The sequence below is a fragment of the Nycticebus coucang genome, chromosome 22 (assembly GCF_027406575.1).
Source record: "Nycticebus coucang isolate mNycCou1 chromosome 22, mNycCou1.pri, whole genome shotgun sequence".
NCBI lineage: Eukaryota > Metazoa > Chordata > Mammalia > Primates > Lorisidae > Nycticebus > Nycticebus coucang.
The window spans coordinates 8,697,211-8,711,911 of NC_069801.1; the positions used below are offsets into that span (position 1 = coordinate 8,697,211).

A 14,701-nucleotide genomic window follows, 5' to 3' on the forward strand; every position below is an offset into this window, starting at 1 on the left:
CACAGTTGAGTCTTAAAGATGCAGCATTGTCGTGTGGTTAAGAATAAGGACTTCAAGGGCCGGGTGTGGGCATTGTGGTGGGCACCTGTAGTCCCAGCTACTTGGGAGGCTGAGGCAAGAGAATTGCTTGAGCCCAAGAGTTTGAGGTTGCTGTGAACTATGACACCACAGCACTCTACTGAGGGTGACAAAGTGAAACTCTGCTTCCAAAAAAAAAAAAGAATAAGGACTTAAGGGCCAGGCTACCTGGGTGCCAATCCCAGTTCAGCTGAGTACTTACTAGCTGTGTGACACTGGGCAAGGTACCTAACTTCTCTGTGCTTTGCTCCCCCCCCAACTTATAAAATAATGAGAATACTTTCTCACAAGGACGTTTCAGAGATGAAATTGATGAATACATACAGCACACTTGTACTAGAAGGGGCGTGTAGTAAAGCGCTGCTAAGTGTTTGTTACCATCATGGTTTTCGCCTTTGTAGTTGAACTAGCTCCTTTCTTATATTCCTTCCGGTTGTGAGCGTCCCTGGTTCCCTGCGAAAAGACCCACTAGACCCATAGGTCCCAGGGGCTCCTGGCTGGCTTTTTCAGGGCTCCAGGCTGAAATGGCCTGTTGTGACAAGGCAGTACAGGCATGAGGTGAGGGGCAGAGGTGCGGTGACCCGCTCCCCACCCTGGGTGCGATGGAGCTATGTCTTCTGCCAGGGCCTGTCCCTGCTACAACCTGGTGTTCTTGTTCCTGCAGGAGCAGATCAATATCACCCTGGACCACCGCTGCCGTATCTTCCAGAACCTGGATGGAGCCTTGGGTGAGCAGTTCCCACCAGGAGGGGTGGGATCCTGAGAGGGATGGTAGGAAGGGAGGTATGGATTCCAGGCAGGATCCGAACTCAAGGAGGAGAACTGGGCTGGTTCCTCTCTAGTCACTGAGCTAGGAGGTTGCTGGCCTCATACCCTGGTTCCCAGGACCACCTGGATGTCCTGGGACAGTGTTGTGTCTCTCTAGGGCTGAGAAACAGGGAGCACTTCAGCCTGGGAGGGGCTGGGTGGTGCACCCCGCAAATACCAGACCCCCTGCCCTGCATGCTGGGTCCTCACAGATGGGCCCCCTTCTCCTTCCCTGGCCCTCCTACTTCCAGGTGAAGGATTCCTGGGCTGGGGGTGGGGACTGAGCTAGCTGGGAACTAACAGACCACTCAGGAAGCAGGAAGGCTACTTGGCCCTTAAAGCCACAGACACCCTGGGCCTCACTTTATGTCTGTAGCTGGTGATGACGTTGGTTTGCCATAGGTCTTCCTGGGTGTCCTTAAGCAAGTCACTCCTGCCCTTTCAAGTGGGGAGTGGTGGGAGCTCAATTTTCTTATCTTTTAAAAAGAGAAGTGCACCAGATCAGTGATGGTAATTTTGGTGAGTAGATGGATCCCTTCGAGAATTTTGATTTTTCTGCTCCCAGAAAAATGCCGAAATGTTGAAGTCTTTTGCTTTTGGTTTCTCACACTTCATGAAGCTAGATTAAGAAGCTGGGTTCCAGCTACTCGGGAGGCTGAGGCAAGAGAATCGCCTAAGCCCAGGAATTGGAGGTTGCTGTGAGCTGTGTGAGGCCACGGCACTCTATCGAGGGCCATAAAGTGAGACTCTGTCTCTACAAAAAAAAAAAAAAAGAAGAAGCTGGGTTCATGAGCTGGGCATGGTAGCTCGTGCATATAATTCTAGCAGTTGGGGAGGCTGAGGCAGGGGGATCACTTGAGGTCAGGAGTTCAAGATCAGGGGGCAGCTTCTGTGGCTCAGTGAGTAGGGTGCCCATCCCATATACCGAGGGTGGCAGGTTCAAACCTGGCCCCGGCCAAATTGCAACAAAAAAATAGCCGGGTGTTGTGACGAGCGCCTGTAGTCCCAGCTAGTCTCTAAAAAAAAAAAAAAGGAGTTCAAGATCAGCCTAGGCAGGGGCAGGGCTGGGTGCCATGGCTCACACCTGGAATCCCAACAATCTAAGAGGCCGAGGTGGGTGGAGTGCCTGAGCTCAGGAGTTCAAGACCAGCCTGAGCAAAAGCGAGACCCCCGTCTCTACTAAAAATAGAAAATCTGAGGCAAGAGGATTACTTGAGCCTAAGAGTTGGAGGTTGCTATGAGATATGATGCTACAGCACTCTACCCAGGGCAACAGCTTGAGACTCTGTCTCAAAAAAAAAGATCAGCCTAAGCAACATAGTGAGACCCTGTTTCTGCAATAAAAAATTTTTTAAATTAGCTGGGTATAGTGGTGCCCGCTACTTGGGAGGCTAAAGCAGGACAATTGGCTTGAGCCTAGGAGTTTGAGGTTGTGGTGAGTTATGATGACACCACTACACTCCAGCCCAGCCAATAAAACCAGATCACTCTCAAAAAAAAAAGCTAAGGCCAGGCACAGGGGCTCATGCCTGTAATCCTGGCACTCTGGGAGGCTGAGGCAGGTGGGTTGCTTGAGCTCAGGAGTTTAAGACCAACCTGAGTAAAAGAGAGACCCCCGTCTCTACTAAAAAATAGAAAAACTAGGCAGACATAGTGATGGGCACTATAGTCCCAGCTACTTGGAAGGCTAACAAGAAGATTGCTTAAGCCCAAGAGTTTGAGGTTGCTGTGAGCTGTGACAGCATGGCACTCAAACCAGGGCAACAGAATGAGACTCTGTCTCAAAAAAAAAAAACAAAAGAAGAAGAGAGAAGTGGGGTTCAGGTCCAGGTGGGGCAGGAGCTCGCGTGGAGGGGAGTCTCTTCCTATGATCACACCCATAAAAGGCTTCTCCCCAACATCCCATCTTCTCAGGCTTCTGAGAATAAAAGATCCTACTCTTTGGTCCTGTCAGTAGCTGCCTATATGTTTTCTTATGTATAAACTGGTAGAGCCAGAACATGGGATTGGGGACCTCCACTCGGCCAGGACCTTCCCCGTCCCTTCCAGGTGTCCTGGTATGACTGACAGTTCCCAGGGCTGCTCTTCCCGTCCGAGAGAAGGTGCCTCCCAAAGCCCTGTCCTTGAGCTATCTGTAGCTGGAATGTTCCAGGTCTTTACTGTTCTCCCATCCCCTGATTCTGGCTCTGACGCTCTGATAAGAAATCACCATGGGTGCAGGGTTGCTGTGGGTTCTGTGCTCTCTGTGAGCCAGGCAAGGTGCCAGGTGCCTGCCAGTTATGAATCCTCCTGTTCATCCCATGGAGAAGGGATCATCCCCGTTTTGTCAATGAGGAAACTGAGGCTCAGAGAGATGGAGGCCGGAGCCTGCTCCCTGCAGAGCTGAGATTTGAGCCCAGCTGCTCAGCCCTGAGCTTGACCTCTGGGCCTGATGCTGGATGGGCCTGTGCTTTCTCCCCTCCAGATGAGGTTGTGCTCAAGTTTGAAATGGGCCACGTGAGGGCACGGAACCTGGCCTATGACACCCTCCCGGTCCTGATCCACGGCAACGGGCCCACCAAGGTAGGGAGGGGCCGCAGCCCCTGGGGAGCGTGGAGGAAAGGCCAGAGCCCCAATTCTGCCCTTACTGTGTCCCCACAGTTTCTCCCTGGGGCCAGAGCCACCCACCTGGGCCCCGCTGTAAGCTCCATGCCTCTACTCTCACATCTAAGTTAAAGTGATATCCTCCTTCCCTTCTGCCGTGGTCAGTGGTACCCTGTCTACTCCTGCTGGGCCAGAGGTCAAACAGGAGGCCACTGTCCCCTTCCAGATGAATTCTTGGCTGTTAGAGCCATCCCCACTCTTTCACCCCAGGAGAGAGTCGTTTTTTCACTCATTCACTGAATGTTTGCCCCAGGGAGTAAGGCAGAGTCAGTCATGAACAGGACAGGTGTCCCAGCATTCATGGTGCTATAGAAGGGGCTAGGGGACAGATCTATCTGGCCTCTGGGGTACTGGCCCAGGATAAGCAGCTTATTTCTATGGCTACCTGCCTCAGAATCACACAGATGGGGAGATGCAGAGAGCTTGTTAGAAACCTAGACTTCCTAACTCCAGCCTGGATCTGCTCAATCAGAATCTGCATTTTTTGAGAGCCCAGGACCTGAAGATAAAGAAGCTAGAGCTCTGTTCTTCCCCCCAAAGCAGCAGTGGTGGTCTCCTGGGGGCTGGAACATTCTCTCTATGACCCTCTTGGGAGTAGGAGAGAGGGCTGGGTTGTGACCCAGAGAGATGTGAGTTGGGCTATAGTGGGTGGGGCTGACCCTGCTCCTCTCCGACGCCACGCCTCCCCTACAGCTGCAGCTGAACTACCTGGGCAACTATATCCCGCGCTTCTGGACCTTCGAGACGGGCTGCACCGTGTGTGACGAGGGCCTGCGCAACCTCAAGGGCCTTGGGGTGAGACATTGAGGGCTCAACTCTCCAGGTGGGAGGAGGATGGTTGCTTCTGGAATAGCCTTTGGTGGGAACTAGAGGGGTCATCTCCTTGTCTGGGTTTCCATCCCCTTGCCACCCAAGTGCCTCCTCCTGGAAGCCTCCTTAGACGGCACACATTGCCCTCTTCCCCCCAGATGCCTAAGGTCTACGGTCTTCTGCCTGGTCCTTCAGTCTCTCCTGCAGCTCCTCCTCCTTCCACAAACCTTTTTCATTTATGGCTCACCCTGAACACCATGCCCGCCATGAACTCCTGCCTTCAATGGTGGCATCCTTGCCCCAATCTCAGGCTCCCACTGCTCCCGGGGGCACTCTCTTGCCTCCCTGCCTGCCTCTGTCTTTGTGTATCCGTGTACCTTGTCTATACCCTGTTCTGCTTCTGGCTCTGGCTCCCCTGGGCCACCAGGGGCTCAATGTCACCCTCCCCTGCACAGGATGATGCTCTGCCGCTAGTCCTGGTTGGTGTGTTCATCGAGCAGCCCACACCGTTCCTGTCCCTGTTCTTCCAGCGGCTCCTGCGCCTCCACTATCCCCGAAATCGGATGCGGCTTTTCATTCACAACCATGTGAGTAGCAGTTCGGGGTCATTGTGTGGCTTGGGTCCAGGCCCAGCCTCACGAGGTAGCCCCAAGACCTCTGAGTATCTGAGTGAACCTGGATTATCTGGGCCACATGGAAGTGGGTGCTGGGCTCTGGCCCCAAATCACTGGTTGACTCTGGAGTCAGTCCAGCTGGGTTTGAATCCTCTCATCACTGTTTTTATTGGCTGTGTGACCCTAGGTATGTTACTCAACCTCTCTGTGCTACAGTTTTCTCATCTGTACACAGGGATGGTTATAGTGCCATCCACATAGAATTGCAGTCAGGGCTGAGCAGGTTGTTGTGGGAAGTGCTCAGAACACTGCCTGGCACACAGCAAGCACAGAGGTGCTTCTTGCTGTTGTCATCTTCATTTCCATCCCTGTCCCCTTCTTGATTTGACCTGGGGACAGTCAGGTTGGTTTTAATTCCTTGAGTACCTTCTGGAGAATCTGGGAGGCTCCTTAGCCTCGCTGTTGGAGGGAGCAGGCCTGGGCCTGGCATACCTAGTTCTCTTCCTTTCTAGCCAGATGAGGTCTCACCCCTCAGCTTCTGCTTATAAGTTTCCCTATCTGGGATGCTCCATACCCTGTCCAGACCCCACCGGCTCTTCAAGACTCTTTGTCTTCCCTTTAAGTCCTCTGGGCTGCCCTGTCTGTGGCCTTCTCCTTTCTGTGACCTCTAAGCTCTGATAGCTTGCACCCCACACCCACCCTATAGTCCCACACTGGGCTCAGCGCTCTGCCTGTGTCACAGGTGTTTCAACTGTGCAATGGGCTACCTGGAAACAGAAGGGGTATAGGTCCTGCCCTGGGGAGGCTCCCAGCTTCCCTAGAGACATTAAGCAGCATACACACCCATGAACTTGACCTTGTGTAGAAAAAGGGAACTGTGGTGGGTGGCGCCTGTGGCTCAGTCCGTAAGGCGCCGGCCCCATATACCAAGGGTGGCGGGTTCAAACCGGCCCTGGCCAAAATGCAAAACAACCAGAAAATAGCCGGGCGTTGTGGCGGGCGCCTGTAGTCCCAGCTACTTGGGAGGCTGAGGCAAGAGAATCGCTTAAGCCCATGAGTTGGAGGTTACTGTGAGCTGTGTGAGGCCATGGCACTCTACCGAGGGCCATAAAGTGAAACTCTGTCTCTACAAAAAAAAAAAAAAGGGAACTGTGGCAGGTGGTCTTTGAGGACCTACTGTGTGCTATGTCTGGCTCGCTGACAGGTTATGGTGACCCCTGAGGGAGGCATGTCGTCCTTCTGTTTTACAAGGGAGGAAGCTAAATCAGAGACAGGTGAAGTGACTTGTTCAGTCACGTGGCTCATTATAGCAGAAAGGGTGAACCTGTAGTCTTGGGGCTACATGTGGCCTTCTGGATCCTTGAGTGCGGCCTTTTGTCTGAATCCAAATTTTACTAAACAAGGCTGGGCACAGTGGCTCACGCCTGTAATCCCAGCACTTGGGAGGGTGGTGGATTGCCTAGGCTCACAGGTTCGAGACCAGCCTGAGCCAGAGCAAGACCTCATCTCTAAAAAATATCTGGGCATTGTGGCGGACGCCTGTAGTCTCAGCTGCTCAGGAGGCTGAGACAAGAGGATCACTTGAACCCAGGAGTTTGAGGTTGCTGTGAACTAAGAGGCCACAGCACTGTACAAGGGTGACCAAAGTGAGATTCTGTCACAAAAAAAACCCAAGTGTTATAAAACAAATTTTTTTTTTTTTATAGAGACAGAGTCTCACTTTATGGCCCTCTGTAGAGTGCCGTGGCCTCACACAGCTCACAGCAACCTCCAACTCCTGGGCTTAAGTGATTCTCTTGCCTCGCCTCCCGAGCAGCTGGGACTACAGGTGTCCGCCACAACGCCCGGCTATTTTTTGGCTGCAGTTTGGCCAGGGCCGGGTTTGAACCTGCCACCCTCGGTATATGGGGCTGACGCCTTACCGACTGAGCCACAGGCTCCGCCCTTTTTTTTTTGTTTGTTTTGAGACGGAGTCTCACTTCGTCATCCTTGGTAGAGTGCTGTGATGTCATAGCTCACAGCAACCTCAAACTCTTGGGCTCAAGTGATCCTCTTGCCTCAGTCTCCTGAGCAGCTGGGACTATAAGCGCCATCTATAACTCCCAGCTGTTTTTAGAGACTGGGTTTCACTCTTGCTCAGGCTGGTCTCGAACCTATGAGCCTAGGGAATCCACTCACCTGGGCCTCCCAGAGTGCTGGGATTATAGGCATGAACTGCTGTGCCAGGGTGGCACGTGTGGCTCAGTGAGTAGGGCGCTGGCCCCATATACCAAGGGTGGTGAGTTTGAACGTGGCCCCGGCCAAACTGCAACAAAAAAATAGCCAGGCGTTGTGGTAGGTGCCCTTAATCCCAGTTACTTGGGAGGCTGAGGTAAGAGAATCGCCTAAGCCCAAGAGCTGGAGGTTGCTGTGAGCTGTGACGCCACACCATTCTACCCAGGGTGATAAAGTGAGACTCTGTTTCAAAAAAAAAGAGCCACTGTGCCTTTAGCCAATAGCTCATAGCAAGTTCAAACTCGGGCGGTGCCTGTGGCTCAGTCGGTAAGGCGCCAGCCCCATGTACCGAGGGTGGCGGGTTCAAACCTGGCCCCGGCCAAACTGCAACCAAAAAAATAGCTGGGCGTTGTGGCGGGCGCCTGTAGTCCCAGCTACTCGGGAGGCTGAGGCAAGAGAATCGCTTGGGCCCAGGAGTTGGAGGTTGCTGTGAGCTGTGCGAGGCCACGGCACTCTACCAAGGGCCATAAAGTGAGACTCTGTCTCTACAAAAAAAAAAAAAAAAGAAATGTCTTCTTCCTCCCTCCTTCATTCTTGGTGGCGCCTGTGGCGTAGGGGTAGGGCGCCGGTCCCATATGCCGGAGGGGTAGGTTCAAACCCAGGCCCGGCCAAAAACCAAAAAAAAAAAAAAAAAAGGAAGCAAGCTCAAACTCTGGGGCTCAAGCGATTTTACTAGCCTCAGCCTCCTGAGTAGCTGGGACTAAGGGCGCCCACCACAGGCTGGGCTATTTTATTTTTTTGTTTAGCAGGCCCAGGCCAGGATCGAACCCACTAGCCCCAGTGCACATGGCTAGCACCCTAACCACTAAAATAAATTCTTATAATAAGAAATTTGTTCTACAAGGTTTGGATTCAGCCCAGGGGTCACACTTGGGGACCTGCAGGCCCACGCGTGACCTTGAGGCCATAGGTTCCCTACCTGGACTTGGTTCCAAAGACCCTGCTATTCTCACTTCCCCACACAGGGGGCCCCAGTTATGGACTTTGTTTCTCAAAGTGCAGGAAAGGGTCAGCTGGCACATCTTGTGTCAAAGCAGATCCCCGGGTCCCACCCTAGATCTGCAGAAGCAACACTTCTGGATGTGGGAGCTGGTGTGTTTGGGGGGAGGAGGGGTCTGTCCTGATGACAGAGGCTCCTAAAAGGCCTGTGGGCCTGGCCTGGCCAGGGGAAGATGGTCAAAGACCAGCTGACGAGGGGCATTCTGGGCAGAGGGCCTGGCAGGGGCAGGGGCAGAGGCCTAGAGGCAGGAAAGCAGAGGGCCATGAAAGTACCAGAGATGGAGGGGAGCAGCCTGGCAGCGGCAGAGGGGCTGTGGTCCCCACGGTGGGACTGCACCTTATCCTCGCTCCCCACCCCTACAGGAGAAGCACCACAAGGCTCTGGTGGAAAAGTTCCTGGCCGAGCACGGCAGCGGGTACCAGTCCGTGAAACTGGTGGGCCCTGAGGTGCGGGTGGAGAATGCAGATGCCAGGAACATGGGCGCGTGAGTCGTGGGCCCTGCTCACCCCTACTGATGGTGGCGGGCGGAGGGGCCGTGGTGTCAGGAGCCGTAGGCTGAGTGACTAGAGTTCAGGAGGCTGTGAATAGCAACAAGCCTCTCTATGGGCCTCAGATTTACCATCTGTTAAATGAGGAAATAGTCTCTGTCCTGCCAACCTTGGGGCTCCTGGGCAGGGCTGAGCAGCCTCAGTTGGGTTCAGGAAGCAAAACAGAGGAAGAGGAAGCCTGAGGGCCTGGAAATGGACAAACGCTGACAATTAGGAAAACTATGATGTTTCCTTTATTGTTTAAAAAAAAAAAAGATGGGCGGCGCCTGTGGCTCAGTGAGTAGGGCGCCAGCCCCATATGCCGAGGGTGGCGGGTTCAAACCCAGCCCCGGCCAAACTGCAACAAAAAAATAGCCGGGCGTTGTGGCGGGCGCCTGTAGTCCCAGCTACTCGGGAGGCTGAGGCAAGAGAATTGCATAAGCCCAGGAGTTGGAGGTTGCTGTGAGCCATGTGACGCCACGGCACTCTACCCGAGCATGGTACAGTGAGACTCTGTCTCTACAAAAAAAAAAAAAAAAAGATAACATACGTTCACTCTGGGAGGCCTAGGTGGGTGGATTACTTGGCTCAGGAGTTGGAGACCAGCCTGAGCAAGAGCGAGACCCCATCTCTACTAAAAGTAGAAAAACGTGGGAAATGCTGGTAGCTCAATGGGTAGGGCGCCAGCCACATACACCGAGGTTGGTAGGTTTGAACCCAGCCTGGGCCAGCTAAACAACAATGACAACTGCAACAAAAAAAATAGCCTGTGGCTCAAGTGGCTAAGACGCCAGCCACATACACCTGAACTGGCAGGTTCAAATCCAGCCCGGGCCTGCCAAACAACGACAGCTGCAACCAAAAAAAAAAAAAAAAATAGCCGGGCATTGTAGCGAGCGCCTGTTGTCCCAGCTACTTGGGAGGCAGAGGCAGGAGAATTGCCCAAGAGTTGGAGGTTGCTGTGAGCTGTGATGCCATGGCACTCTACCCAGGGCAACAGCTTGAGACTCAGTCTCAAAAAAAAAAAAAAAATTAATTCATTAAATTAAGCCTTTTGACAGGTGCACAGTGAGGCCTAACTGTGGACACAGATGGGCCTGTCCACGAGGGCAGCCCTGGGGTCAGTCCCAGTGACCTTTGTCCTTCTCCTTGCAGAGACCTGTGCCGGCAGGACCGCACCTGCACCTACTACTTCAGTGTGGACGCTGACGTGGCCCTGACTGAGCCTGACAGCCTACGGCTGCTGATCGAACAAAACAAGTGAGGCACAGGTGGCCCTCGGCCCGGGGCTCCTGGCGCATTGCTGCTCATGATCAGCCTGGGCCCAGGGTGGGAGCCCCCTTTGCCTTCTTCCTCCTCCTCAGCCTCACCTATTCCCTCCGGCTGTGGGATCTGCAGTTCTGGTAGCCCACCCCCATCTGTTCTTGGGTACCCCACGGGGGGAGCAGGTTCCAAAAGAACCACACTCCTCATAGGCCAAGGCCCTGCCCTGGTGGAGTGCTGTCTCCATCCTTGGCTGGGGCTGCCCCTGACTCCAGATGGGCAAGACACCGACTGAGGTGCTCCCTTCCTCAGGAACGTCATTGCCCCACTGATGACCCGCCACGGGAGGCTGTGGTCGAACTTCTGGGGAGCCCTGAGTGCAGATGGCTACTACGCCCGCTCCGAGGACTATGTGGACATTGTGCAGGGGCGGCGTGTGTGAGTACCTGCAAGGGGTGGGGGGCGCCTTCCTCTGTCTTCTGCTTGGACTTGTAGTACCTCCCTCCCCAATATTTCTGTCCTGTTGCCCTCAAATTCCTGCCGAACCTAAAGCAAGGAAGACTACAGTTGGACACACACAAGGACTTCCTGACAAATATCTTGGGCCCACTCAGCAGGGGAATCACATCAGCACAGTTGTGTCCTCTCAGCCTATCATTTCCCCTTCTCCCAGCCCAGACCCCCAGCCACTGACCCCCTCCCTGCCAGCCTGTGACCCCCTACATCTTCCTCTCTCTCTTAGTGGTGTCTGGAATGTGCCCTATATCTCGAACATCTACTTGATCAAGGGCAGCGCCCTGCGAGCTGAGCTGCAGTCCACTGACCTGTTCCACCACAGCAAGCTGGACCCTGACATGGCCTTCTGTGCCAATGTCCGGCAGCAGGTCAGCCAGTGGCTGGGTGGTCATGGGATGTCCTATTGACAAGGAGGGTGGGCTAACTTGTCACTATAGGCCTGGGGGCTCCTGACATTCCAGCAAGACTGCTCAGAGGCAACTAAGGCCTGATGGGGGCATGCTGGCATTGGGCACAAGGGCTGGTCCTCAAAGATCTTGTAGGGACCATTTTAGCACTTTGCACACCATTTTATTTACATTTTTAAATATAGCCTAAAGGAAAGTAAACTGTCTACCTAAACATATTCTTTTTTGTTTTTATTTATTTATTTATTTATATTATTTTATTTTGTTTGAGACAGAGTCTCAGTTGGCTGGGGTAGAGTGCTGTGGCATAATAGCTCACAGAAACCTCAAATTCAGGCGGTGCCTGTGGCTCAAAGGAGTAGGGCGCCGGCCCCATATGCCAGAGGTGGCGGGTTCAAACCCAACCCTGGCCAAAAACTGCAAAAAAAACCCAAAAAACCTCAAACTCCTGGATTCAAGTGATTCTCTTCTCAGCCTCCTGAGTAGCTGGGACTGCACCATTATACCTGGTTAATTTTTCTATTTTTATTTATTTATTTATTTATTTATTTTTGGAGACAGACTCTCACTTTGCCGCCCTTGGTAGAGTGCTATGGTGTCACAGCTCATAGCAACCTCAAACTCTTGGGCTCAAGCGATTCTTTTGCCTCAGCCTCCCAAGTAGCTGGGACTACAAGTGTCTGCCACAACGCCCGGGGCTCCCTCTGGCTCAGGCTGGTCTCAAACCTGTGAACTCAGGTGATCCACCTACCTCAGCTTACCAGAGTGCTGGGATTACAGGCGTGAGCCACTTTGCCCTACCTAAACATATCTTAAGTAAGGTGCTGAAGAGCCACCTCACCCTGTCTCTGTACCCTACCTCCTACTTTTTTGTAATTTTCTTTTTTTTTTTTTTTTTGAGACAGAGTCTCACGTTGTCATGTCACCCTAAGTAGGATGCAGTGGCATCTTTGGTCAAAGCAACCTCAAGCTCTTGGGCTCAAGTGATTCTCTTGCCTCCGTCTCCCGAGTAGGTGGGACTATAACAAGGAACCTAATGTCCAACTAGTATTTTTATTTTTAGAGATAGGGTCTCGCTCTTGCTCAGGCTGGTCTCAAACTCCTGAGCTCAAGCAGTGCACCTGCCTCAGCCTGCTAGAGGGGTAAGATTACAGGTGTGAGCCGCTGTGCCCAGCCCCAGCTAATTTTTAGAGACAGGGTCTCCCTTTTGCTCAGGCTGGTCTCCCAACTCCTGAGTTCAAACAGTCCATCTGCCTCGGCCTCCTACAGTGCTAGGATTACAGGCACGAGCCACCACGCCTGGCCTATAATTTTGTTTTTTAACTTTTGAGCACGATGAAGTTCTCCCCTGTGACCACAACTTAGAGGCAGAATACCGTCCACAGTCCTTTTGTGCAGTTGTTCTTTCCTCCCCTGTTCAGGCCTCTGGGAAGCCTTCCCTGATCACATCCTCCGTGTCAGGCTGGGCTGGGAGCTGGGGACACTAGGGTGACCTATGCTTGGTCTCCAATCCTGTGGGCAAAGGATCCTGCACTGCCTCCCTGCTCCAAACATGCAGGGAGGCCTATTCTGTTGGCCTGCTGCCCCCAGGACGTGTTCATGTTCCTGACCAACCGGCACGCCTTCGGACACCTGCTCTCCCTGGACAGCTACCAGACCACCCACCTCCACAACGACCTCTGGGAAGTGTTCAGCAACCCCGAGGTGAGGCTCAGTGTGGGGCAGGCCGGAGCTGGAAGCAGAAGGGACCCCAGGATTCCAGTGGCCCAAGGCACTGCCCTGCTTCACACCAGCTGGGACTCCTGTGTGCCCCCTGTCTCCCTCCCTCCAAGGTCAGGAGTGTAGATTTGGGTGGGACAAGGAAAGTGGTCTGAGAAGCAGCAGCATCTGGTGAGGGGGACCCAGAGTCAGAGGCTGGGTGGTGGCCCAGCTGCCATCAGCGGGCACTTAGTTGAGCCTCTTTAACTTTTGGTACCTCCATTGTCTGAGCTCTGAAATGGGTCTGTCCCAGCCAGTCTCACTCCTGTGGCTGTTGTGATGATGGGTTGCGACAGGGTTCCTAGGAGTCTGCAGCTGATGTGGGCTCACCCAGGCACACGTGTGCTCATATGTGTACACAGCTGTGCACCCAGGCAACACCCCCCCCCGTGGGGGGGGCACAGATACCCGCCTCCCCCAGGCATGTACACCTTCGCACACATTTCCAGGGGCCTGCAGGGTGGGGCTCCTTCCTAGGGTATCCCAGGGAGTCAAGCTGTGGGGAGCGCCAGCCCATTTCTCAATACCCACAGGACTGGAGGGAGAAGTACATCCACGAGAACTATACCAAGGCCCTGGCAGGGAAGCTGGTGGAGACGGTGAGAGCTCCAGGGACCCCTGGGGACAGTGGGGAGTGGCCAGAGGATCAGGACTGGCTGACTTAGGATGGTGGGCAGCAGGATGGCCCCTCTCCCTGTTGGCACGTTCCAGCTAGAGTCTGTGAGGGGCCTGGGGGCCCAGGCAGGAAAGAGGAGAGCATCTTGAATGTGGTCTCCACTGAGGTCCATGGGCACTGGGCAGGAGTAAGGAGTGGATGTCTCTCTCTGCTTGAGGGCTGTCTGTTTCCCCATTCCCTGGGGCCTCTGCCTCGCCCCCTCTGTGTCCTTCATGTACAAGTTCCTTTCGGAACAGCCTGTAACCTCAGCTGAGAAAATCTCTCTGGGCTCTTCCGCTTCTCCCTTCGGGAACTCACTCACTCTGTCTAGGAGGACCGAGCTGAGCCCCTGCTCTTGGGATACACAAGGGGGTGGGGCCCTGCAGAGAGTGGAGGCTGTGGAGCGGAGCTGCCACTCTGAGCCCCTGTGACTGAGTCCCCACCCTCCCCAGCCTTGCCCAGATGTCTACTGGTTTCCCATCTTCACGGAGGAGGCCTGTGACGAACTGGTGGAAGAGATGGAACACTATGGCCAGTGGTCCCTAGGTGACAACAAGGTGGGTTCCATGTCTGGACAGGGCCTGCAGGGAGGCCACCTCTCCACCCAGGCCTGCTCTGGGCTGGGCTCTCCTGGCAAGCTGGCCTCGTTAGCTAACCCCTGTGGGCCTCTTGGCATGGGATGCTGGCAGGGGTGTCTGTGGGCAGTTGGAGTAGATGGATTAAGAAAGTGGAGATGAAAAAAAAAAGAAAAAAAGGAAAAAAAAAAAAGAAAGTGGAGATGGAGCATCGGTCCCCAACCTGCCATTGCTGCTATATGACTGAGCTGCCGTCAGCATAAGTTGCCGTGTTTTCAGTTTCTGGTTTGTTACTAGAATGGCTTAGTTTTCTTCTCCAGACTCTCCCAGGTGGGATGGAGGAGGAGTGGGCAAAGGCAGCAGGGGGCGTCCACGGGCTTCAGACCCCAGTGGATGTAAGAGCCTGTGTGTGCTCTGAAGGAGGAGCCCCAGGCCTGCATCCATCCTGAAAAAGTCAGACACTAATTTTAAAGGCATATGATACCCTGGACTTGTGCACCTCAGAAATTGGGCTAACCAGTGATTGTGGTCTCCTGCCTAATCCTCATGCTTTGGTGGCTGAACTAATCTCCAGAAGCCAGTCACTGGGCTCGCCCAGGCATTCCAGGGTCCTCCAGTGACAGGGCCAACCCCTTGAACACCTGTGGCCCTGGCAGTAGTGTTCAGCGCTCTGTAACAAATGACCTGAAGCTCAGTGGCTTAAAGCAACTCCATGTGTCGTCTCCTGGTGCCTGTGGGCAAGAAGTCCAGGCTCGGTGGCGCCTGTGGCTCAGT

At 53.8% G+C, this 14,701-nt stretch overlaps 1 protein-coding gene across 1 annotated transcript in view; it reads left to right on the top strand.

Annotated features, from left to right (window-relative positions):
- PLOD1 (procollagen-lysine,2-oxoglutarate 5-dioxygenase 1) overlaps nucleotides 1-14,701 on the top strand; it is a 33,434-nt gene that overhangs the window by 14,992 nt on the left and 3,741 nt on the right. Inside the window, exons 6-16 of the mRNA XM_053575666.1 lie at nucleotides 743-806; nucleotides 3,350-3,447; nucleotides 4,222-4,323; nucleotides 4,794-4,925; nucleotides 8,589-8,710; nucleotides 9,909-10,013; nucleotides 10,329-10,454; nucleotides 10,759-10,900; nucleotides 12,530-12,643; nucleotides 13,231-13,296; nucleotides 13,805-13,909. Coding sequence (XP_053431641.1) covers nucleotides 743-806; nucleotides 3,350-3,447; nucleotides 4,222-4,323; nucleotides 4,794-4,925; nucleotides 8,589-8,710; nucleotides 9,909-10,013; nucleotides 10,329-10,454; nucleotides 10,759-10,900; nucleotides 12,530-12,643; nucleotides 13,231-13,296; nucleotides 13,805-13,909 — 1,176 coding nt within the window. The remainder of the gene's footprint in view (nucleotides 1-742; nucleotides 807-3,349; nucleotides 3,448-4,221; nucleotides 4,324-4,793; nucleotides 4,926-8,588; nucleotides 8,711-9,908; nucleotides 10,014-10,328; nucleotides 10,455-10,758; nucleotides 10,901-12,529; nucleotides 12,644-13,230; nucleotides 13,297-13,804; nucleotides 13,910-14,701) is intronic.